The 26934-nt window shown below is 45.4% G+C and overlaps 1 protein-coding gene across 5 annotated transcripts in view; it reads left to right on the forward strand.

Annotated features, from left to right (window-relative positions):
* The window catches only part of grik4 (glutamate receptor, ionotropic, kainate 4), a 281752-nt gene that overhangs the window by 103703 nt on the left and 151115 nt on the right, over window positions 1–26934 (forward strand). For all 5 annotated transcript variants that reach the window (XM_053872391.1, XM_053872394.1, XM_053872395.1 and 2 more), the window contains one exon: window positions 12646–12779. In XM_053872391.1, the coding sequence (XP_053728366.1) occupies window positions 12698–12779 (82 nt within the window). In that variant the 5' untranslated portion in view covers window positions 12646–12697. The remainder of the gene's footprint in view (window positions 1–12645; window positions 12780–26934) is intronic.

Genomic DNA, 26934 nt, shown 5'->3' on the forward strand with positions numbered 1-26934 from the left:
CAGCTGGGTCCAGATCGAATCCAGGCTCGGTGTCTGTGATTCTCACCTCCATTGTGCACCGTCCTGCGGCTTCGAGTCGTTCCTCTTTGCACAGCATCACAGTCGCAGCTTGAATATGAGATTGTTTGCAGCCAGGTTTGTGATGATTGATCAGAATAGTCTGCTGCTCGCTCCAAGGCCACGTGAGTCTGCGGTGCTTGAACCCAAATTGGCTCTCAATTGCAAGAGATATGTGCTGAATGGCAATTATTTGTGCAGCTCTGGAAGGATCGTGGCTCTGGAGGCATCGAACCCACAGTGTTGACTGACTCAAGCGTGCAGAGGATGAGGTGTGTGGAGCTGCTGTCTCCTCTAGAGCAATTGACTTGAGAATAGAAGTCACGCACACTATACCAGAGGGAGATATCTGAGGTGGTGCACTCTCACCACGCCAATTCATTTGTTTTCATTCAATTATTATGGGCGTTTAATGATTTGTCTTGAGTTGTTTGATAGCTTGTGACTTCACTTTACCGGACGCAAAAGTCCACGACCTCAGTATATGAGACCATGGGAGTGAGGATGGAGGTTCTGCATCTCTCATCTGCTGTCAGTCCGGTTCCCCCCCACAGCCAAACTCTAAATCTGACCGAGGTGGTCAACCTGCATGTGCTGCTCGGTGCTCTCTCTGGGATGGACTAGCGCCCCCTGTCAAGTGAAGAAATGCCTTCAACGGTCATAATACGTAGTTGAAGTCGCATATGTATTTGATGTTTTACGGAACCCAGGAGTGGAACTCATGGCTCTTGGGAGCCAAGTCCCAACTGTGCCAGTGACAACCGTGAAATTAAATCTTTCTTCTGTTTCATCCGTGATCTTGAATCATTAGCAGCGATGTGTGCTGTTCTTTGTCTTGGTGCTGCAAAACAAACCAATGTCTTTCAAACAAAATACTATTTTGTACAGTACAATTCACCTCAGGCGAAACACACGTTTGAATTCTTTGTTTTATCGTAGGGTTTTTTGTTTGTATTATTTCAAATGGTGGCATCCAACAAAGCGACATTACTTCCCATTGAAGCTGGTAAAGTCCAGCGATTTATAAAATCCATTCCTGCCCCTGTCAGTCCAAATACTGACCCTGATGCAAACCATTTAGTGCGTCCATGGAATCTAAATTGATTTCCGGAGCCACTGAGAGGCCCATGTAATGCATTTAAGTCGATGAGTCATTGCAGTTCACGGGCAAGTGCCCGATTCTCCCTCGTTGCACAAATGTGATGGCACAAGTGACATAAATACGAGCCGGTTTATTTTCATAGATGCAATAGCAAGAACCTACATTTGAAGGATGAATTCTCTATTGAAATTGTTCAAGTTTAAATACAAATGTTCAAATTTTATTTTATTTTATTTTATTTTATTTTATTTTATTTTATTTTATTTTATTTTATTGCATGATGCACTGAAGCACCTTTCTAGTTGGTGGGATGCTGACTGACATCTGAATCGACTGAATCTGATTCTGATTTCATCCCTCCATCCCCGCTGCCTAACCAGTATCTGCCTTGCTCATGTACCTCCCTGCCCAACCCTCAGCCACCTTCCATCCTACCTCTCTACCTACCTACCTACCAACCTACGCGCCTGACTCACTGCCAGACACCCGACCTTCAGTTCTTTGCATAACGTATTTTTGACCCACATCGGTGCAACACACTCTCACACAAAAAAGTTGAACACCAACAGGTTTTTGAAAACAAGCCACCAAGAATGTCACTACATTGACAAACGCCCTAATATTATGAAGCAGTGCACACTGTGCGACCATAATTGCCGTTCGTGGCTGCACTGTAATCTGGCTGTCGGTGCTGTTTTCTAGATTGTGAAGAGCCTCATCGTGGGGTCAAAAAACATTTAGCTCCTGAAGGAAAACATTGGATTGTGGTTTGCGGAATAAGCTTCAACAACTTCTGCTGCCATACTTGGGAAAGTTCATCAAAATCTATAGCTTAAAAATGAGATTCGATTTTTTTGGAGACTTTTGTCTTCCCTCCAGCTGCAACACGCAGAAACACCATGAGACAAGGCAAGAAGAATGGTGAGAACAGTGAGGCATTTGTAAGATTAATTCTCAATATGTTGCTGCCGTAAAAGAGGGCAACCGAAGCCAAGTAGTGGACCAGCAACATCATGACACCTGCCCGCCCCTGATGGGCTTCCGTCCGTCACCCGATGCTGAAGAGGGGCCTGTGTTCTCCGTGGCTTCAGGGTCCAATGCTGTTTCTTCCATGACTGCGCTCCACTGTTCTCAAATACTTGTGCGGAACACCCTTCATGTCAGCAGCTTGGTATGGTGAGAGGAGCGCATGGCCTGGGTCACAGCCCGCGTGCGAGACACGCCACTCCTGAGCTCAGTCATACTCAGGTCAGCCTCCAGAGTGGAAAAAGAGGAGTGTGGAGTGTCTCCTTGAAAGGAGAGCTGCGATGTTCAACACTCTCCCTTTCATTTCATCCCTTATGCTTGATAAATAACTGTGATTTCTGCCGCTCCAACGACAGGTGCTGTGCTTGTCGCCAGCCAAAGGTCATTTTCAGACACCAATCAGATGCTATTGTGTATCCAACTAATAATCTCCTAGTTCTGAATGGACGCAACAAAGAGCAGTTGAAGGAGGCTGTTGGAGGATGTCTTCATCTGAAGGGGTCCAGTTTGTGAAGCATCATCTTCATGAATGGTCGAACAATGGAAACATTTGAAACAGTCATGAGGCCGATACACAAGAATGTTGGGCAGATCGGTGTTTTTCAAGCGGTGAGCCGCGGCACGCTAGTGTGCCGGGAGAGCGCCAGTCAGGTGAGCCGCAGGAAATGATTCAGCTTCACTTCATTTCATCTGGAGACAGATGCCATGACGACATTCAGTCATGAAGAATGAGAACGTGTTGACTAGATACCAACGTGAGGAGATCACAAGGATTCACTCACATTCTCTCTATACACTGTAGATCTATGCTGCTGCGCTGATTCGTCCGTCACTCACAGCGAAGAAGCCGCTGAACTTCCAGCTGTTTTTAAACCTGATGCTCCTCTAACTTCACCACACACTTTCACGACAGAATGATGGCGTGAACCTCATTTGACCCGCGATGTCAAAGACACCACAGAGCTAACAGACATCGCACTTCAAAACTTCATAGACTATCAAAGTTTGCTCGCTTTAAAAGTTGACTGACAACTATATTCAGAACCAAACAAATGCTCCACAATGTAAAGAGTGAAAGAAATGTTGTTATGAAGCTGAGGCTTGTTCAAGATTTGTCTGGAAATTCCTCAAACTATCGTGATATCATGCAAAAGAGATTGTAAAATCAAAACACTTATTTGAAATAAACAAATAACCTCATGATTTATTTGGGTATTCATTACTTCTACACACAGTGAGTGGCTGCGCAGAACTCATGCTGCTGTCCCTGTGTCTTAAACTTGTTAAAATAATGAGTTCAGCCGAGCTTTTGGCGACAGTTATAGTGACACTGCATGTGATTTGTTGTTGAATCTGGAGGTTTCATGTGCTTATTTTGTGCTTGTGTGCTGGTGAAAGATTCAAGATAAAGATTTTCAGTGTTTATAATGTTCATGAAGAGCTGATAAATGCTCTGGAAACTTGAGGGGTGATCTGAATAAACTCCTCCGTTTTGTTTCCTGAAATCTGACCGTGACCTGAGTGAATGGCTCCGGCAGGTGACTCACTCCAGTGGTGAAGTGAACCAGAGGAGACGGCCGAGCTGCCATGTGGTGGACCAGTCTTCTGTTCCTTATGTGAAGACATTTTCGTTCTTCAGGTTCATGACTAAAAGCTTCCTCACGATAAAAACAGAAAACAGTGCTCCGTGTTGATGTCTGTGTGTGAGTGAAAACACTCTGAGTCATTGAAATGAGTGAGACATAGTGTTCACTCGTACTCTTATTCTACTCATTGGTGATGTATTAAAGTGGTAAAATCTCCATCAGTATGAACAAAAATAACAATAATCCTATCATGAAATAGAAATAAATGAATTGAGGGGGCGTTTTATGACCAATCTCATGTCATCTGTCATGAAGGTTTCTTCCATCTCACGGCTGCATCGTGGCGCTGGAGCTCCGACCAGAATAAGTGGGTGCTTGAGCTTGGGATCCAGGCATCAGGGACTCATAAACACAATTGCATACGGCTCACATAAAGCCAGCGGTATCACAAGCGCGGAGACGCTGCATGTGTTATCGGGTTTATGGTTTTGTTTGTGCTGCGTCTCTCTCTCTGACTCCAGCCTCCGCTGGTTGACTTCAGGTTCATTATGTTTATTTCATGGCAGCTCATGTCTTTTAATGGCTAAGAATATGCAATAGAAATATATGCCCTGAAGGAGCTTGTGTTTTCCAGGAAACTAGCAGTTAATTATTTCACTGACATAATGGGATAAAATAATGGGAGGAGGAAAAAGACTTGCTCCATTGCTTCTGGGCTGGTGGCAGTTGCAGCGCACGCTCTGACTCGTGGTCAGCGACACGTCAGTCACAGTCGCTTGTGCTCCTCCACGTGATTCCATCAGTAAGTGTCAATCACAAACAGTTCAGCCAAACATAGAGGAATATTTGTGCATGAAAAAAAACGTTGATAAAAGCAGTTGAAGTATCAGCAGTCTCTTCCCAGACAGGTGGAATGGCTGTCGAGTCTGTGACTGATGAAGTCAGGGACGTAATTGTGTGTCCATCGGTGATTCTCAGCACGTGTCTGACGTGTCTTTGGTTGTAACTGTCACTTCAAATCCACCATGTGCGGCTGAATTAATCAAGGTTTGACTGTCAGTTTAAATATTTGGCTTGTGTCGTCTTTGAACAGCTGTCAGAGCTTTCTCTTTGCGCACTTGTTGATCGGCCTCCGCCTGCCCCGCGGCGACAGCCTGGTCAGACCTCTGATGGCCTGTTCGCCAAGCTCCATTTGATGGAGTGGTCTGCACTTATCTTTCCATTGTGCCATTTACAGTGAGTGAGTGAGCGAGACCAGAATAAATAAATAAATATAAAATCAACAGGCTTTTGGCAATAATGCACCTTCACAATATCAACAATATTTTGGTCAAAAATAAAAATCTATAAATAAATAAAATGAAATGAAAAAGTCAGACATGTTGACAGAATACTGTTGACAGTTCTCCCTTCATTCAAGTGCTTTATTTGTTGTGACAATAATACTAATAACAACCCAACAGGAACAAATATCTGGAGAATATCAATGACTATGAAGGAGAATTCTAAAATTCACTTCTAGGGGAAATCGACTGACGATCATGAAGCGCTTGAATTGGGTCTAAGATGAAAGGACAGTGGTCCAAATGTTGTGAATTCATCTACTACCTTCATCCTTTCCATATGTTTCAGACAGTGTTGTTATTGTGAGTGGTCCAGACTGGTTTGACATCAGGTGTTTCAGCATCTTCCGAGCTTCTCCACAGTCACAGACACAGTGACTCGTTGTTCTTGCTGGAGCATCATCATGACGGAGCTCACATATGAAGTCATGCCTGTTCCTGTCCGCAGGCTGCATCACATAGAAAGGTTTGCGGTGTCGTGAAGGGCAGGAAGGGCGCGAGTCATTGATATGCATGATGGCTTCCTCCATGTTACTGATGCAGACGGGAACATATTCCCAGACTTTACCGGAACAGTGCAGCGGATTTGTCTGGAAGAATTCCATTGAATAGTAATGAGGTGTTCATGCATGTGAATTAAATGTTGTCATGACTGTCAAATGACTGTCAGGAGAGTCACAGGTGGAACAGGTGGCTGCTCCACTAAAGGCCAGGTAGCATGAGTCAGTCCACACCCACACTCCCAGCTCAGAGTCTTTGAATGAGCTCGGCATGTTTTGGACCCGTGGACTGGAGTGGAAACACAGACCTCCTACTGATAAGACTCTGCTTTCCTCCCAACCCTGAGCTGTGGTTTTCATGTTTGTTGTTATTCATTATGATGGCATATCATATCAAAACAAATGCGTGTAGTCGGCAGAACAGAAATAGTGAATCAGTCATGACATCGATAGAAACATGATTTGACGTGGAACATTCACAGAGTTGTGACTATTCTGGAGCCCACTTATTGCTGCCACCTCACCTAGCTAGTACCACACTGTGCCGATATTAACTTTGCAAAGAATTTTGGAAAAAAAAATCTGATGTTTTTCAAGAGATTTGCCGCCAAAAACAAGTGAGTTATGTGTTTAATATTTTTGATGCCTTTTCCCTGTGGACGATCTCTGTTTCTTCTGTTCTTCTGTTTCTGAACAGCTGCTTTGACAAGGCTGTGATACGATGTTGATGTTGTTTTTCAGATCTCACAAATCTCCCAGTCACCGTGATGTGAAGGTGACACATCAATGGCTTGTCGCAGATTTGTTTGCTACAGAGCTGTTGAGATGTTAAATGCTTCTCGGAGCTTCTGAGGCCTACAGTTTTGATCCGAGGGTGACGTCTGGTGAGAGGTGCTCTTCATCTGCCGTAGTACAAGAGGCCTGCATGGCCTCATATATGGAGATCAAGATATATGGGAAAGTAGCCTTTTGTGTCCTATACTGACGAAAAAGGCAGCCGTGAGAGTCACATGTGGATGCGTTGGCCACGTGAAAAAACAGACGTAGGTTGGGCTCAGGTTGGCCATGGGATGGTCCTCCAGTCAGTGACATGTCAGTTGCTAGTTAAAGTCATGGCGACTCAGAACCATTCCTAAGGAGGCGGGACATGTAAGGGGTTATAAAAAGTAACTGACATCCAGTCCGCATCAGTGCACCCCGTCTCGAGGTGAAATTCCCAGCGCTCCTGCATCACCACACCTCCGCGTGTGCCGCTCCCCGCGCGACTCACCATCCACACTTGCACCTGGAGCCATGTGAAAGTTTTTTTCTCTCCCTGTGCATGACGCTCCATGTGGCCCGGCACAACGCGTCGGGAACGCTACGGAAGGAAACCATTCTTTTAGTCTATTGAAACACCAATGCATACCATTCAACGCTGAAGGTGTTTGTCGTCAGTATTATATTTTCCCACCGCCAATATGCGACACCACAGGAGTGAGGACGTGTACACCAAGGATGGTGGACTACAGAGTGGTGGAACGTCTCCTCTCGTCTTTCCTGTCGGGGCTTGTAGTCAGAGAGTCAGACAGAGTCAGGTGTCTCCAGTCCTCCTCAACCGCCTTGGTCTTCCTGGTGTTGAGGACCAGCTGGTGAATTTTGGGATCTCAGCCTGCCACTGTCTAGACTCCAACTGCTTTTTGTGCAATTCCCCTTCATAGACAATCCTACATGTCCTGGCAATGAATTGCTCTCCACTGATTTACTGCCTGGCCACGTTTTTGGGCTGCTGTCCGTCATGAGTTGTGAGTTATGGTTGTTGTTGGTTGGTTGTTGTCTGGTTGTTACTCATCTCTAACCTCACCGATCATTTGTAAGACGGCTCAGTTTTAACTTTGAATGTGTTGAGTGTTTTATCCTGTGGGAACGAGGAGCGTCGTGAACCTGTTGTTTCTCTCATGACCTTCACTTTCCATCCTGTGTTTTATAACTCTCTTTTGGAACTCAGTAATCACACAGCACTGGACGCGTCCCTGATTTCTTCTTCTCTGCTCAGCCCAGGCTGAGCGGCGTAGAATCTGAAGAAGACATGCAACTGCCCAGATTTTATTTCCCGATCTGCAGCTTACTCACCATTCAGACGGGGCTCTATACAAGAAAAAGAAAACAGGTCCAAGCAGCGTGATTGCAGAGCATTGTTCTCCGCTTCCCCTCACAATCCTGTCCCTGCAGTGGCGCTTCACTGTTGTCGATGCCCGGGATCACGACTCAGCGTTATGTCATCAGGAGGCTTTTGTCTGATGTTTCAGACTGTGACGATCTAAAAATACTCTGTTGTCTTTCATGCTAAATGTAGCACCGGCTGCTGCTCTGAGTGTTGAAAAGTGCAGGTTCGGTTCATATGAATAAGACGGTGATTTCCATGCTCCTCTACACAGGTCGTTGAGTGCGGTATAGCGGCGAGTCAAGACGGAAACAAGGTCATGGAAACGACAAAAGTTACAAAAAAATCAACTCCATCGATCCGACAATCTCGGAAAAACAAGAAACACTTGTCCAGTCAATTTCTATTGACGTCTCAATTGACAGTATTGGGTGCGATGTTGACCCCGACTATAAGAAAAAGTGGCTCAGGTTGTGCGTTGCACCGGAGGCAGCTGTGGCAGGAGGTGAGCGGGGTATTGATTCCCAGCATGTGCCTGGTCCCGCTGAAGTAAACTTCAGCTTAAACGTGTGATTTGTTTAAATTCCATTGAACCAGCCCGGTGAGTGATGGGAGCTGCCAGGCATACGCAGCGCTGGGTGCAGAAGCAGGCTGCCGTTTGCTGTGTTGCCTCCTGCCTGGGCAGCTCTGGGAGAGACTTCTGACAGCTGTTATTTGCATAGTTTTCCTCAGAAAGGTCTGCGAAATGATCTTGATGTTTTGACAGTCTTATCGCCACCGCTCCCGTGGGGCGGCGAGGTACTCACCGGATATGGCTTATTGCTCATCAAGAAAATAAACTGTAGGAGGATGAGATTGAATTACACCTGCTGTAAACACAGTTTCGTCTGGTTTGGCTGTTGATCTTTTAGATGGGAATTTGCCGTTGAAAATTGCAGCAGCTACTCTTTCAATAACCCGTGTTTCTTATGAATGGGGGATTTGAAGTTGGGCGTTATTTTTTATCATAATGACAAGGATGTTTTGAGGAGACTCACCTGAATGTTACGTAGCAAATAGTTTGAAAGGCTTTCCTCGCACGTGTGTCAGTGATCTCCAGCTGCTCATCCAACCGACTCGAGCTGCCGCTGACCCTGCAACACTGAGAGAGATGCATGGGAGCTGTTTCACTGCCCTCGCAGTAGGTGTACCACATAGTACTGAAGAAGGCGTCAGTGAGTGACCAGTGGGTTTGCTACGGCTTTAAAGCAGGTTTTATCTACGCTGTAAAGAATGAATTAGCACTTATCACTGTTGTTTTGACATCAGAGTAACATGTTTACAAAGTGAGATTTGCATATCAAGGTTGCATAGAAGGGATGCTCGTATCCTGATCCTGGTATCGGCCCTGTCCAGCCTTTTAACAGCCTTTTTGCTCAAAGCATGACCAGTGTTTTCCCACGGCAAGTCAAGAAGGTAGATACTTGTTACGTTGGTATTGGGTCGGTATCGTACCAGGTGTCAGTACCGGGCCCATAAAAGTGGGATCCCTACTGCATACGTCTATTCTTTTAGAGAGGAAAAAATATCAGCGATTTGCTTTGAAAGTGTTTCAGTCGCCTGTTACAGTGCAACCGTCTTGACATTGGAGTAAAGATTTCATGAGGCTTCCTAGTTGATAAAGCTCTGTCAGTACTTCGACATACATGACACAGAGATTCAGAAGGAGCAGAGTGATGAACAGATCTTAAGCTGTAATTTGGAAAACAACGTGGTGCCGTGCGTAAATGAGGGTCATGAGGCTACATTTGCCTGGATGATTCTGGGATGCAGAGTGTCGAGAGTGTCTCTTATCTCTGACACAAATTCAGGCTCAAGCAGCTGATTGGAACCAAAGTGGTACTTCCAGCCTCCTCTGCCACACTGTGACGGCTCAGTACAGGAAACAATCCCAGTCCTTACGTGGAATCGCGAGGAAAATTCCGCCTGCTGTGTTTGCCACTGTGGATGCTACTGTGAAAACCAAAACAAACACGAGGGACAAAACAGCTCAAAAACGTGGAAAAAAAATACATTCTTCAACATCACAGACAACATTTTTCTGCTTTCTGTTAAAATGTAACAGCTTTTCTCCCTATTTTTTTTTTGGGGGGGGGGGCTTGTACTGTATGTTCACAAAGGTAAACCTGACTGTGACATGATGAATCTAGTTTCTTGCTACAATGTTTTATTCGAGCATCTGTAAGTGTTTCACAAAAAAGTACTGACAAACCTTGACTTGGCAAATTCAAACCTTCATGAACCAAGGTGATATTGTTTTGAGTTTAGCTGAAAAGAAAGGGGGAAGTTTATAACTTTATTACGGGAAACGCTAAGCATGAGTGAGAGTGAGAGTCACACCACCTTCATGCCCTCATTTGCCACACACAACACTACTGCTGGTCCTCAGACCACCATAGTGCCAGAGTGGCCTCCTCACATTAGTATTCAGTTGATGCCTCCAGGCCGCACCTGTCGCCTGTGTGGGAGGCCTGATACGTGACAACGGTGATTGATAGCAATAGCTTTCAGGCACCGGCTGTGGCTGCTCGCTCACGAAAGCAAAGCTCAACCTGTATCTTTGATTTCAACTAGGTGGCTCTGAAATATGGCCTCATGGCCTTGGTTGGCCCTCAGGCCGCGAGTTTGAAGCCTCAGTATATCGTGTGACCAACTCATGTGCTCAATGAAAGTGTCTCTGAAGACGGAGCCCACTTGTGCAGCATCATGAGTAAAAGCCTTTCCAAGCTGTCAACGGCTGGAAAAACACAGAGGAGGACAGAAAAAGAAATCTCACATTTCCACTCCGTTTCTACAAAAGCACACGGTGGCCACTCTGACGCCACCTTTGGCTTTCTGCCGGCACTTAAACAGAAGAGAGTCTATTAGGAAAGTTTGCCTCGCCCTCTCAGGTGAGCACCCTGACACCTCTGTTTCCCGTCCCTCGCTGCTGCTACATTTGGGTGAGATTTCACTTCAGGATTCAGTCCCTCTTGCAGCGGAACATTACCGTTGATAGTACTTGGCATCATCGCACCTATCCTTCTAGGAAATAATATACTCGTGGCTGATAATGTACTGAATGAAAATGTTCTTTCCTCTGAGTGATATCAGGTTAAAGGGATTTAGCGTCTCTACGCTCAGTTAAAAAGCTGGGCCTCATGTGCCTGGAAACTGCAGGCCAAACTTGTTTCACGTCTTTCATTCTGGACTGGTGTAGTCACCAGGAAGTAATAAATAGATGCTTAACTGGCTGCCTGGCATCATCGTAAGCTTTATGTGTCCCAACACCTCCAGCTCAGTGGAAGAAGTCTCTGATGTGGTTTTAAAGCTGAGAGGCTGTTGCAGCCCCTGGACCTCTGCCAGGAGGTGGAGCAAAGCTGTCTTGTTACGGTGTCCCATAAAGACAATGAGTCACCGTTCTGACACGGATTGGTCGCTTCTAACAAAGGCTCCTTTATCAACTCACTCCCTCCATGTCTTACTCGACAGAAGTGTTTACAAGACCAACCATTTCAGTCATGTGCGTTCTGCTTCCTCCAACATTTGGATTTAAATCATCGTGAATCCCTCACACGTCAAACATCAGTGACTTCAGGCTGGGCTGCAACTTAAGTCCGCATGCCGGCGCTCGCGACTTGGAACTTGGCTGCCAGATCAGCGCACTTACCTGTTTAATTCAGCAGCCCATCGCTCGCTGGCGTCTCACCAGAGGCTGTTTGTTGCTTCATTAAAAAGCAGTTGTGGAGATGCACTGTCATGTGCTGCTGTTTAAACAGCCGCCGTGATGTTACAAACGCTTTATTAAGGACGTCGTGAGTAAGAGTCAGACGAGGCAGTATATGAGGCGAAACTAACGGGGAGGTTCGCCTCAGTACATACTGTATGGAATGTGCAGTGTGATCTGCTTTCTAACATCGTATCAAATGTCTTTTTTAATCTCATTTTTAAATACTCTGTTATTCATCTGAGACAAAAGGAGAGCATAACTTTTCTTCTGCTTCAAATGTTATTGAACGGGACCACGTGAGCATCACAACAGTGCTCCACATTTATTGAAGACATAGTTCTGAAGTGGCCGGTGGACAAGTTTTACTCAGTGATGTAAGTGAGGAAAACTCTTCTCATTTGTCCTCAAGCAAATATTTTTAATCCTGTTTGTACCTTTGTCCTTGGGGAAAAAAAAAGTGATGTTTCAGTATGATGCGATGCTGCATAGCAAATACCTTTGTTCACTCATTGTTATTCCTCTCACAAATGCTGCGATGTAGTTCTACTTGATAGTCTGTCACGCTGTTTGACTGAGTCACAGTTTGAGTCAAAAGAGATGCTTTCGTCCTCCGTCCGACCTTTTCGACTAAACCCGTTCGGTGTGGATGTAAAAGCTGCTTGTGTGAATGAATAAAGTCTGAAATACCAAAAAGCGACTTGAGGTCCTTTTTCTTTCCAGTGGAAATGTTATTGATTTCACAGCCTCCGTGAATGCACTTATTGATTCAAACACAAATACAAATATTTTCACTGTGTAAAGCCCCGCGTTATTAATAGCTACACCACAAGGTGCGAGAGCAAAGTCATATTTCACTTCATTTTCTGTCTGACAATTTCTCTTTCCTGCATTCACAAAAAGTGTCTTACGTAAACAGCCCCCCCGAAAATAGGGAGAAGACGCAACTTTCCTCGCAAAGTAGTTCAGCAAATAGACTTCAAACTTCACCGGCTTCACTTAGCAAGTGTCCAAATACTTGATGCAAGTGAAGGACAGGGTTTGACTTCACCCCTCTGGAGTCTTATTCTTCTGCGGTCTCTTTGTCAGTGGCCCTCTCAGTGTTAAAATATATCGTAATAGTGGTGTTCTGTTTGTCTGCAGGTGGCTGTGACAGGGGCACCCCCGGGGCAGGACCCATGAGGAGTCATAGAAGATGCTCACAGCCTGGGCGCTTCTGCTCTTCTTAGCCATGTGGTTGAGGAGCACCTCTGGTGGCCCGCTCTCCTTCAGAATAGGTAAGGATCAGCGAGTAAAGATGAGCCATGACGTCTGAAGTCAAGGGACCGCTCCGTTTCTGTGAATTTATGGTGATCCCACTTCATCAGTCAACAACAGTGAGGTGCTTTATCTGTTAGCTGATCAAATCAGGCTGATGTTCGGGACACGTACTGTAGAGTCCTGAAGCTCTTCCTGATAGGGAGATCCTCTTCTGCCTTCACGGTTTTAACATCACTCAGTCAGGATTGGTCTCCAGTTTCCTTGCATTGCTTCTGTCTTTTTGGAATATGATGGCAATCCACTTTGAGGATTATGCAGCTGCTAGGCCTCTGGGAACGTTGACAGACTTTCATTCGAAACTGGAAGCGCTGGGAGAGCGCAGACCTCCGCCAAGCCAAAGGGATTTGCCGCATTAGAAGCTCTGATGTCAATATTAGCAAACAGGCAGACAAACCAAGGCTGCGGAAAACAAAACCTTTGCCTTGGCGCTGCTTTAGTCAACAGTCAGAGCAAAGTTTCAAATCCCACTTTCCAATCCATCGGATTTCCACCAGGAAGTGCCGCAGCACGTCCTTCAGCACTGTCTCCAGATCAGTCGATACTGCTTAATAAATCCGCTCCATCTCGAGTGTATTCACTGAATATAACAAAGATACATATGTTTCAGTGATAATAATCGAATAAGGTTGACTCATCAAAACTGCATTTTTCATGGACAAGATCCCAAAGCAGGGACTCTTTTTTTGTTTTGTGTCTTCTTTGGGAATACGAAGGTAAATGACTCAGGGAAAGTGCTTTTGTTGTCTGCATCCTGCCACCCTCCATCTGATCTTACAAAGGCTCTTTGATGGCGGTTGTGTTTTGCTTGGGTGTGTTACATCTTTGATGGATAATTATGCAGTTACCTCTTCTGCCTCTTTGATGTCATGCACGCAAAACACTCGTAGGAAACATGCTTGATGGAGGGAACATGAAAAGGACACCTACGTGCACATTCCTGGAAAAGTGTTGTTGCTCGGGAGAAGAAGCGCAGCAACTCATCCTCACTCCACTGACATAATACAGTGACGTTGGGGAAGTGCAGGGGGAGAGCGTCACTGTCACTGTCCTCCTCACTGACGGTGCCATCTGAGAGTCACTGTGACTGAACTGCACGGCCGATTGAGGGGCTTTAAATACCAATTGACACCTCACCAAACCCTAAAGTCTGTCGTTCCTTCAAGTGACACGCAGCCCACGGCATCAGGATATGCCACAGAAGGCGGAACGTCGGCTTCAATTCAAAGCTTGAATTGAAGAACTGCCTCGGCATAAGCATAGGACCCAAAAGTCCACTTTCCCAGTGTCACACCATGGGAGTGTTGACCACAAACACGACAAGATGCTGCCATCTGCTCTCATTGAGATGGTAGTTTGTGAGTCACCATCTAACTTTAACATGTCCAGCGTCTCGCTCCAAATGAAAAACCAGTCTGCGTCTGATCCATGAGGCCTTGGTATTAGGTGGTGCTGAGGTGGGAGACAGAGAAGAAGTTAGTGAAGCAGCAGAAGTTTATTTGCTTCAAGCATATTTTGGGAGTGACAGTAACTCACGGAGAGTCCAATTTAAATCTTGAAATTTACGCTCAGAGCTGCATGAATGGAGCCTGGAGACGCTGGCATCTCAGGCATGTTTCAGCGGTGTTGGTCCGGAGGAGTGAGCCACAAATGATTCGGGCTTCAGATTTGACCACGTCCCCAACACACCTGCTGCCGGAGAATGTTAATGGATGAAGGAGGCCGGTCAGTGCACCTACGGTCGGCAAAGACCTTCTGCTTCTGCCCATTTTAATTCCAGCATATCAAAGGCCGCCACTCCTGATCAGTCATTCAAAAAATGGCCTTGCAGCTGAAGGTGGCTCTATATTTAATGCTTCTCCAGGCATTTTTGGGCAGAAACGCTCTTCATTAAACAAGTCTGGTGTGAAGAATCATCATTCTGGACGGCCTTCCTTTTTAAGTCTGAAATGTGCCATCTTTACTGCTCAGACTATCAAGGTTGTCCATCTGTCTCCAGCGTTTGCTGAGAGGCTGAGCTGCCGACAAAACCTGGACCGGTGTGTGGGTTTTTTTTTCTTCCCTCGTTTATAAATAGCTGGATCAAAGAAAACAGAAACTGAGTGAGGAGTCCATCTCTGTTCATTTTCTTTACTGAACTATAACGGTTTCACTCAGGGAGGAGTGTAGTGTTAGCTGACGGACCGTCACAATGGAAATGAAACATCTGAAGCTCATACATCTTCAGCTCAGTCCTGCTCAGGGTTGCGGGTGTGACGGCTCAGACAGTGAGGAGAACCCAAGAGCAGGACGTATCGAGAGGCTGACACACGCACAAACAAAGTTTGTTACAAAAACGGCAGCGCCGACACAAATGGGACGTGACCCAAGTCCAAAACAAATAACTCAGGAAGAAAAACCAGGGAGCAATAAAAAAGGTCCAAAAACACACTGACAACAGGTCGGTCACGACTGACAAGGATCTAAGAATCAAGACAGCATACATTTGAATGAAGTCATGTCAGGCAAAAAACATGGAAAGCCAGGAAGCCAAGAAGTCCAATGCATACCACGATGTAGAAACACTCATGATCTCGCGCTGCATCAACCTCCAGCTTCAGCTTCTCCTTACGAGGTGGAGGTTCATTGTCAAGCCAGACAAAAACACACACAAACAGGAACAGGAAGTAACTGAGAAAATAAAAGCATGGCGGGAGGGACCATGACAGCAGGCAATGCTGGAGCCTTTCCCAGGGGTCAAGAGGCAGGAATACACCCCGAACAGGTCACTAGTCCATCACACATCACACACACCAGAGTGTCCATTTAACCTATTGAGCCTGTCTTTGGGCTGTGGGAGGAAACCAGAGTACCCACCATATCATTTATAGACAAATGATAGGCAGCGGAGAGTATGGGGGGCGTGAATCGTTTACTTCTTTGGAGACCCATGTGTGTCCCGCGAGAGACATTTCCCCCTTTTCCTCAGTGTTTCCTCTTTTCACAGACTCTTGCTAAGCCATCAGACAAAGGGAGGTCGCTGGGGATTAAACTGTGTTCTTAATTTAATTACGAGCTCCGGGTCAGATCCATTAAAGTCCATCACAAATGATGAGTTCCTTTCAATGTGTCAAAATAATTGAGGTCTATATTTGCCATTGTCATTGTTAATACCAGGGATATTCTTTGTGATGTAGTCCATCACGATAGTGATCTATCACGATGGCCCCAGCTTCTTTCAAACCCTGCAGACAAATACAAGGGAAAAGCCGACCTGTGTGGCCACGCAGCTCAGGAGAAAGGTCTGGACACTCTTGACTCTCTCTCAGTGGAGGGTTCTCAATGCTGTAAATTCAATTGGCAATGGTAGCTTTGCAACAAAAGCTATCGTGAACACCAAGGATTGTTAGTTCACAAGAACAGAAGGTCTTCAGATGCAACTGTATATCGATGTAGCTGCTGTATGATGAGAGCCTCGTGTCATAGAGCAGTGGTTCTTAACCTTATTGATCTAGGGGCCCGACTTTTCGCAGCAAATGGGCCCAGGTCCAATTCAAGGACGAGAATTGAATCATTGCTCTGATTTCATTTGTGATCAATAGCTGTGTGTAATCTACTGACACATAAACCAACCAGAAACTTGTGAAATGAAACAAAGTGATCATTGCAAAGATATTTATTTGTCATAGAAAAGTCCAACCAGCAGTAGAAGCAGGTGCAAGTCATATCAAATTTACTAAAGAAACATATATATATATATATATATATATATATATATATATATATATATATATATATATATATATATATATATTAGGGCTGTCAATAGATTAAAAAAAATTAACTAATTAATCTCATTTGCTTAATTAATTAATCGCGATTAATCGCGATTAAAGGTTGAAAGTCTGTGTATTCAGGCAAACACAAAACTATTAAGATATGTAGATTGAAAGAGATTAGTAAACCAGTCAAGTAATTTGTAATTTTTTTTATTTAGTTTTCTTTTATTAGGGCAAATACAAATCACAAGGGCTGTTCGCTTACAAACCAATGCTATGGCCAAAAAACATCAAAATAAAATTGAATAAATAAATAAATAAAACTAAAGAAAACCAAGAACAGACAAATCTGCTTCTTCTATGAAATGACGCAGCTTACCCATCACAACACATCCACTGGTATCTCAAACAATGAACAACTATATTGCCACAAAAAGACCATAAAGTGACCTAACAGTATATCAAGTGCTCAAAATGAACTTAAACATTCACATTGTTATTGGTATAGTGCAAAAACACTTAAACTTTAACACTTTAAACTAGGAAAATCTCTTTTGCTTTCTTCACTGAATTAGGCTTAACTTTGCTTCTCTTGCAGCCAGTTACTGAGGCACACAAGCTTATTTACATCTTCTGGAGTCAATGCTGCTCTTTTCTTTTGGACAGTGTGGCCTGACAGTGAAACCTGCTGTCCGTGTGCAGTCTGTTGTGCTCTTAAATCACGAGCATTTGATGGGCTGTGTTTGAAATGTCCAACTATTTTCCGACTTTTAGCGAGGACGTTTTCAAAACCGCAGTCTTTTAGGGCGACGGTGACTGTCCGTTGCAAAATGTGAGCAGCGCAGGGTAGATCAGCATCCTCCACAATGTTAACTGGCCGACAATCGCGGCAACCCAAACCGCCAAAGCATTCGTGATTTTTTCTTTCACAGGTTTGGAGATTGACCGACTGTACTCGGGGAGCGTTGTCCGGCGGCTGGCAGAAGATGCGGTGCTTTCGGTTGGGTGTTTCGCTTTCGAATGATATCGTAGCGTGGACGTACTACGGTGGTAGCGGAACTCAGACTTACACATTGAGCACACAACTTCAGAGCGGTCTGTTGTTCCGTCACTCAGCGTTTTGAAAAAAAAAACCTTCCATCCTCTTCCAACGTTCTCCATCGCATCCAATCTGGTGTTAGCGGCAGTAGATTAGACGCAAAACCAAGACCCGGATGTCCAAAAGTTTCCGGCTTCGGTGTCAGGAGTCGCGCATGCGCAGTGACATAAATTATGTTAACGCCGTCAAATTATTTTAATTAGTTAATCACAGTCACATTAATCTCGTAGATTAACGCGTTAACGTCGACAGCCCTAATATATATATATATATATATACACACACACACCTGATGCAAACTGTTGAGAAAATTGGAAAAAACTGTACGAGAGTAAAATAAATCTACTAAAACAATGTATACACACTGTGAAACAAGAATAATCTTTTGGGGTTTTTTTTTCAAAATATAAACTAAAGAGGCTATATCCAACAGGTGTTTTCATGAACAGTGTTTACTGTTGGGGTCACCATCACTTTCTTTATCATTTTTTCTTGTCATGAACCAGGTTGGTAACTGTCACAGATTTACAGCTGTCAAGTCAATTCAGTGACACACTACTGCCACCGTACGTGGCTAACGTATTAAAACAGTGCGTCTCACAGCCCAGAGGTGTAAAACAAAATACTTTCTCTGGCCCTCGAGGGGGCGCTTACAGCCCAACCATGAGCCTCGGCCCTGTGGTTAAGAACCACTGTCATAGAGCACGTGTTTCACGTCCTTCAGTTTGTCTGCCTCCAGTCTCCATATCCCAGCAGGAGTCACGCCTGACGCCAGGCCCGGCGCCTGATGGGTTCCACCAGTGATTCCCTCCAGATTGTGTCGAGGTCTTGATCTGCAAACCTGTTACTGTAACTGGCTCACGAGTGTGTAAACAGCTCCGAACGCTGTCTCTTGACACGTACGTCTCAGTGAAGCGGAAAGTAACCGTTTTGCCCGTGTGAGGAGGAATCCAGGGCGGATATCCAGCCGAGGAGCCGTGAGAGGAGATTTGCTGATGAATCTTCCGTCTTTTAATTACTTTGCCATATGCTGCACGAGTCATTAGCCTCACGACTCTCAGATGTTTGTACTCACTGCCCTGAAGTTGCAGCACATACATCAGCTGTATTTCAGTCACCAGCCCGGCTGCTTTCACTCATTCTCCCTTTGTCCCATGGATGAGACGCTTTAAAGGCTGCTGCTGCCGCTGTTCAAACACGTCTGAGGCTCGGTCCGTACCATCCCAAGCTTCATGTTTATGGCTTCCAACACGGCTCATCAGAAGCTCGACTGCCGTCCCTCGCTGTCAGAGTGAGGAGCACTGGCACCAACAGTACATGCTGGTTATTGTGAGCTGGCTGACTATTGTTCCTGCTAATTTCACAGCAGTAGATTAAGGTCAGATGACTCATCTCAAACTCTCCGGCTCGAAAAATGAAATTCTCTGCTTCCTCTCGGCTCTGTGCGCGTCATGGTGGCACATTACTTCTGTTAACAACAAGTCCTGCTGGGGACCTTTCACATGGACTCGATATTCCAGACTCTTCAGCTCAAAGTCATGTTCAGATTTTTGTTCTAAAAAAAACCCAGCATGTTCTGTTTTAACCCACCGTGAGGTAAGCAGTTGTTGGGGAGCGATGACATTAAGATGGAGAGGGACTCTTGCTTTTGATGTCACATGAGTGGCTGAACAGCTCCTGCTTCAGAAGACAGTTCTTTCTTAAAAAGCAGACAGTAAATCAACCAGTGCACATATTGACAAAGGTGAAACTAGGCAAGTCAGGTTTTTTCTACAGTATAGATCTGTAATAAACAGCTAAGTAATTGACGAAAGTTTTCTATGAACACTGTCAAATAATGGAAAAAGAATATAAAGCTCAGTGAGGATTGTTCAAATGTGTGTGGCTGGTTTCTCCAACTGAGCTAACCAGCTGCTAGCATGGTGCTCTGTGACGTGTGTGTGTGTGTAATAGAAAGCTGGCAGTGCATTGGCAGATATTATATCCTTCAGCTGTGGGACGGCCCACTCCAGCATGAAGACCCATTCGAGTGCAGGGTATTTGCCTCCCGAAGACAAGATCATAACTGTGAGAGAACATGGCTGCAGCGAGGACAAGCACTCGGAAGACATGAGTCAGCGAATATTTATTTAAATCACATTCAGCAAAGTCATCGTGGAAAACAGTCCAGGAAAAATGGGTCGTGTTCAGGGCGTCCTGCCTAAAAGGAGGCCAGGACTCTTGCACGCCACGCTGCTGGGCTCAGAGCTTGGCCCATTCACATCCAGATTTATGCAGCGCAACAGGAGAAGATCTGAGTAATGGTGCCATCAAACAAATACAGGAGAAAATGAGACGATATTTTCACCTCATGTTGCTGTGAACTGTGGAACTGTGGTAAAGTGTATCATGGGGATTAACCTTTGGTTAGCGTGTTTACTTTTTAAGCTCTGACAAGGTTATCATACGATGTCTATCGTCATCATACATACATCTCTAAAATTTCATTGAGGGAGATGAAACCGTCCGGCTCAAAACGAAAAAACTGAGGATCATAAACCGAGTGGATAGTATGAAAATTGACAGTACTTTTGTTACTAGAAATGTGATCGAAACTAAACAAAAGCCGCAAATGATCTTAAAGTAGAGCGTTTTTGAGCAAAATACAGCAGGCGTCCGCCATGTTTTGTGTTCAGGCAGGGGATTGACCTGTCAGTCACATGACCAAAAGTGTGCCCATCCCAAATCATTGGAGAAACAAGCCTTACGGTATCGTCCTCCAGTGAGCTCCAGTTAGCTTAGCTTCCCCAGGTTCGCTTCATTGTACTGCTCATTTCTGACAGCAGATCTTGGACTGGTTCAGTAAAAGCCAGTGTTGGTAAAACAAGCCGACTCAGCACATTCTTTCCCAAGCTGCGGTGAGCTTCTTTAACACCATTCACCTTGTAAGCGCAGCTCTCTCGCGTCCGTGTCCTTGCATCAGTGCATATTTCAACCAGTCCATTAACAGTGGGGAAATAATGTAGTGAGATTTGAATGAGAAAAACGAGGGGAAGAGAAGGGCGGTGGCGAGGTGGTTGTGCACCTGAGGCGTTGACTGAAGGGGTGAGAGTTAATGATTCATCTCTCAGGTTTTAATTACCAGGGCAGAGGCTGCCACTGATCGTTTAGTTAATGGCAGCGCTGACACACAGGAGTGATGCTGTGCAATTACTCTGCTCTTCAGCGCCACACATCAATTATTCAAGGATCTGATAAAGGGAAACAGTAGCAGCTACCTCTGTATATATATGTGTTGTCTGTGTGTGTGTGTGTGTGCTTGCCTCTTGGGGACCAATACTTGACAAAACACTATCCTCGTGGGGACCCGATGGCTGTGTCCCATTTCTAACACTGGGTTTTGCTTGTTCACACGTCAGTGTGGTGTGTCCCACTCCTCCTCACTGGCCGTTCACCACTTGATCACATGATGCCTTCAAACCCAGGGAGCTCTGGAGCTGACTTGACACCAAGTGGGAAGATGAAGTGTGGAGAGATGTCCAGGAGACCAAAGGACGTGATTTCACAACAATGTTGGTCAGGACAACAGGGACATGTAGCCAGGACCACTCTTCCCTTTGTTGACTTTCTCTGGTGTCACACGTCAGCGAGCCAAATGCTCCGCCGTGTCCCACAACATCAACAATACAACATGGATGTTCAACAGTAGGTTTGGATTTCTACTGAACAAACACCAGTGGGCTAGCATCCAGGCTAACGTTAGCATCCTCACACCTCTAACCTCTATCTATCACCGCAGTATAGCCTCCGCCCATTTCTTCTCCGTAGGTTCACCAAACCAAGTGAGATGATCAGTGCCGATGCAAGAGGTTGCAGAAACGTTGGAGCTGTCATTTCCAAAACGTCTGTATATGCAGGAAACAAGACACAGCACGGCAGCAAATGACACACCGTCTTTACACGTGACCTCATCAAGTGTCGTCCCAGTTCTGAGGGACGTCAGTCACTTCACTTGGTCGTCAGAGGGAGCTTCACAGTGGAGGGAGCTTCATAGTGGAGGGAGCGTCATAGTGGAGGGAGCGTCATAGTGGAGGGAGCTTCATAGTGGAGGGAGCATCACAGTGGAGGGAGCTTCATAGTGGAGGGAGCTTCACAGTGGAGGGAGCTTCATAGTGGAGGGAGCTTCACAGTGGAGGGAGCTTCACAGTGGAGGGAGCTTCACAGTGGAGGGAGCTTCACAGTGGAGGGAGCTTCACAGTGGAGGGAGCTTCACAGTGGAGGGAGCTTCATAGAGGAGGGAGCATCACAGTGGAGGGAGCTTCACAGTGGAGGGAGCTTCATAGAGGAGGGAGCATCACAGTGGAGGGAGCATCACAGTGGAGGGAGCTTCACAGTGGAGGGAGCTTCATAGAGGAGGGAGCTCAGAACCAAGTGCTAGTATTAGGGGAGACATGGGACACAGCCTATGTCTTCATGGGGACATTTTACCGGTCCCCACAGGTCCAAACCTCAATTTAATGATGAAGACTTCAAAATAGCTGTGTCATTATAACTGGGTTCCACTTTGGTTCAGAGTCCTGGTTCAGGGCAGCCATGTGTTTTGGATGGTTAGGTTTAATGGGAGAGGCTGGGGAAAGGGTGATGGCCATGAGAAACCTCACAATGTCCCCACAGGGACAGCAATACATGTGTGTGTATTGCTCCATTCCAGCCACAGGCCTCTCATTCTCCTGAAGTGATCACTGTCACTCAAGACAATGGCTGCTGCAACTACAAACAAATGAATAGTAATCTGCAGGGAGGACGTTGCTGTTTGCTGCCGTGTCTTCAGATGAAGACGTCCACCGCTGAGGAAGAACCATCACAAGTGCCTGGTTCTACCTGCTTGTTTTCTAGTCATTAAGTCTGTTGAACTGATTGCACGTTGGCGTCAGGATGACACAGCGCAGAGATCCAACCACATCATGCTAAATGCCTCAGGTGTTGGTGCTTCAGTTCACGTGGAGCTGATGGCTTTGTGAGATTTGGCAGAGCTGCTCAACTGTGTCCCGCACATCGAAATATCACACAAACATTCCCCTTCCCATTGAAAGTCTTTCTGAGATGGATATACCTGTGTCCAGTCGGGATGCAGCCAACATTCGGTGGCCGACTATGTTCGGCTGAATCGTGAAAGAAAGGCAACCTTCTGCCCTCAGGGGTCACAGGAAGAGCGTCTCCAGCTTTGTGCCTGATATTTCAGAGGACCAATGATCACACATGGTTCAGAGGGCTGCATCACTATCGTACGCCTGGCGAGCCTCCCAGCACGAGTCCAACACATTCAGAATGTTTGTGTGCCTCCTTTAAACATGTGCTTCAGTGTGACCTTCAAAAACCAAAAAGCAAGTGACTGATACTGATGGATCAGCTGGGATTTTGAGCCATGATCCGTTTTGTCGACAGAGCAGTCAGTGCGAGTAAAAAAAAGCAGACATTTCCATCCAAGTAGTCCAGTGGGTCCTGGCATTGTAACTTGGTACAGTAGGCGTTGGTGCATTTGATCTGGGTCCTGTTGCCAACAGCTGAGAAGAAGGGATTGGCCAGTGGATTCTGTATCACAGAGTGAGTCAGCTGCGCAGGGAAAATCTTCTCCAGAATTCCTCAAGGCTAAACCTTCAAGACCTCATCATCATCATCATCGTATCACCTGCAAACCAAGCGTCCGTCACCAACACGCCGTCTGCGTGCACACTGCATCAGATGCACTTCATTCCGATGAGTTGTTATTTAGACCGAGACACAGTATTTAACTCTCTTACCAGCACTTTCATTCTGAGCACGTTGGCTCCTCTTAACTGCTGCTCTCTGGAGGCGGTGGTTTTTCTGGTGCTGAAGATCTTCTCCGCTCATCCGTTACTGTCGGCACCAGGCTTTGTGGACCCAGCACAGCTTTTAAGGCGAGTTGGAGAAGATGATTTGATCAGTGGTGATGGATGCTGAACATCTTCAAGGATTTATTCTAAGTTTCTAAAGAACAGTTTCGGCCGTGTGAGCCAGCGTGGCCGTTTCTGAGACGCCGCAGAGGCGCGTGTCGCTTGGCAGGTCATTAAATCTCTGAGACGTCCTGGCACATCCACTGGATCTGCAGGTTCCAGTCCAAGTCGTTCCCTCAAAACCTGTTATTATCACCATGTCGGCCTGAACCTTGCTCGAATCACTCTCACTTCCCCAACCTCTTTTATCTCCTCCTCCTGAGTCGCACTCAGGTTCGGCCATTTTTCTTTCACCGTCACTATAGCAACAGCTTTCACTTGATGCTGTATATGATAAGCAGTTCCACAGGGAGCTTTTGTTCGGAAAACAAAAGTCTGGTTATGTTAAACTTGTAGTAGCGCGTGGCTCATACAGAAATACTGGAGTGAAAAAAGGAATCCCTGTCATATCATATTCCTTATGTCATACATGCGCCGCATCGGAAATACATCTGTCGCCGCTGAAAGCCTTCGTCCTCCACTATCAAAGACAGTTGACAAAAAAGCACCAGGTGTTTGCCAGGAATGTCTTTTCTTTCTGCTTCCTCTCTGTCAGAGTGTCTTCAGATTTACACCTATTACGTTCACTGATCCCGTCGTTTGATGCCGGCCTCCGTGTGTTTTCATCGCTTTCTAGTCTTCATCAAAACAAGCAAAACAGTGTTGGCTTATGAAATGACGTCCATAAAAACGATGAAATCCTTTCACTTTTCAGGTGATTTTATGTCACTTCCCACCTGCTGTTCAGAGTTGGATGTGTCCCCACGACAGAACCCTCGTCTCTGGTTTTCTGTCTCACTCACCTCGAGCACATACACAAAACATAGACTTTTACAGAAACTAGGAGGCTGGAGCTCAAACGCAGCAACATGAGAATGATGTTGGTGGAGTTCCATTGATTTCCCTCTGAGATGCAGGGCCTTGTCCTGCAGCAGGTTGACACCAGAGGATTGTTCTTCTCTGGTGACCATCCATATTAAGACCTTAGAATGAGACAATCCTGGAGACGTTGCCTTGATGACTGAGCGACAAAATGTGAGCGTGCTCTCCTTCAGTCAGCCACGTTGATTTTCTATCCCTCGCGTTCTTTAAATCTGTTTTCAAACACGGTCAGTTACATCCACCTCCACCACCAACAAGGAGAAAAAGTGAGTTCAGGCTTGACAAGGTGCACAAAGTAATGAGACATGTTTACACACCCTCGTATGGAAATGTTCTACTCACGATCACGTTTGGCGAGTATTTTCAAGCATCAGTTCATTGTTCTGTTGCCAACTTTGAACTCACCATGAGATGAGAGGTTTATAACGGCAGCAGCTGAAGAAAGTTGACTCCTCTAAATATCAAATTCTTTTTATATCACAATGCATTATTTATCCGACACGTGAGCAGTCGACCTTTTATGATGTAAGACGGTTACGGTGTATCTCAACTCGCGCCTTTAGAAAGCAGACTTTCTTGTCTTCATCTGAGGGCTGCACTCCATCTTTGTCTTCCCCCTGGGGTCGCTAGTCAGCCATGCCACCTGAACCTACCGGAGACATCCGCCTTAGCCATATCACACATCAATGAGCCTAACTGGTGGTCTTCCTAAACTTGTTTGACCTCACTTTTCCAAAACTGAACACATTGAGATGTCCAGATTTGGTGCTGCCCAGGGTTCAATGATGGGGCCTCTTGAGTTTCACACCTCAAATGCTGCCTCTTCTACAAGCACCAAGCAGCTTTGGATGGAGTAAAATAATAATAATAAATTATGAATTATTACAGTTTTTTAAAATCCATTCTTTCATTTTCTTTTTTCATAATCATTATTATCTTGAAAAACGGAATAAATCTATAAATCATCTACCACCTTAAGTTATAATAATAACTTATTATTATCTTGAAAAAAGAATAAATCTATAAATCATTTACCACCTTAAGTTATAATAATAACTCATTATCTTGAAAAAAGGAATAAATCTACAAATCATCTACCACCTTAAAATATGACAATAATTTATTATTATTATTATTATATTGAAACAAGTAGTAAATAAATCATCTACCAGCTTAATACATGGTCACCACAGAATGGATGGTAACGGAAATGGAATGAATAAAAAAAAGAGCCATGCGCTGTCATGCCTGTGTTTTGTCTCCGTCTGACCGCTGAGACACTCTTCTCACAGGTGACTAAAACACTGACTGTATCTGGAGTCTGCACTGAAAGCCAAAGGTCTTTGCGCATCACTCCCATGCACCTCTCCTCAGGCTCCCAGTCAGCGGTTGCAGCGAAAACATTATTACTTGTTCATAAATCATTCAATGGAATCTGCCCAATTATTTTAGAGACATGTTTGATCAATACACTCCTGCATGACTCCTCAGATCTCTGCTGCTACAACTAGTAACCACTCCCACCGTTAGAAGCCCACGAGGCAAATGGACCTCAAGCTCCATTTCTTTCATCCAGGGTGTCAGTTTATTTGCCTCTCTTTGTGAGCCTGTCTCCAGTCGACACGAGGCTGGACGAAGATGCACCAAAATAGCTTCTGATATCTGGTATTATGCTTTCAAACAAAGGTTTCCTGCTGAAACACCAGAATGAATGATTTCCCTCTCGGCGGAGACTGAAAACATTACAGCCGTTGCCCCTCAGTCACACTGTCACGGCTTTTTAAATGACTTGTACTCAAGGCATTTTCTAAAAGTCAGTTTCATTTCAGGATCTGAAAAGGTCTGAGCTACTAATTCTCCCAAAGAAGTGGTCTGTCCATCCTCCACCGTTGCCACTCTGCAGTGAGTCTGGCCTCCCTCACCTCCCCCTGTACTCCCCCCTTCCTCACCTGTTTGGTCGACCGAGAATCACCAGATCATCTTCGTATCACTGGATTCCTGGCAACCGACCTCGTCTTCTGTACTGTCGACGGTACTTCGGAGGTCTCCATCCATCTGTCTTCAGACTCTGAGGCCCATCTGTTAATTCCGTTGTGCAGGTCGGAGTCCCACCTTCTGGTGCTGGTGCTCACCTCCGACACACTCGTGCCTTTTGCCCGTTCATCTTTCAGTATCCCAAGTGAATTGGAAAGGAAACAAAGAATGGGGTTCCTCACATGTTACTTCTCATTCAAAGCACCGGTTGACTATGTGTGCAGATAATTTGCTCTCAAATAGATGAAAAACATAGTAAAAAAGTCCAATTTCATTTCTCCACTGGGTGTTAGAAGGTATCCGTTCCGAGGCTGTGCTCCATGCCTGATACACACTCTGCTCCCATGGC

The sequence above is a fragment of the Synchiropus splendidus genome, chromosome 8, assembly GCF_027744825.2.
Source record: "Synchiropus splendidus isolate RoL2022-P1 chromosome 8, RoL_Sspl_1.0, whole genome shotgun sequence".
Classification (NCBI taxonomy): domain Eukaryota; kingdom Metazoa; phylum Chordata; class Actinopteri; order Syngnathiformes; family Callionymidae; genus Synchiropus; species Synchiropus splendidus.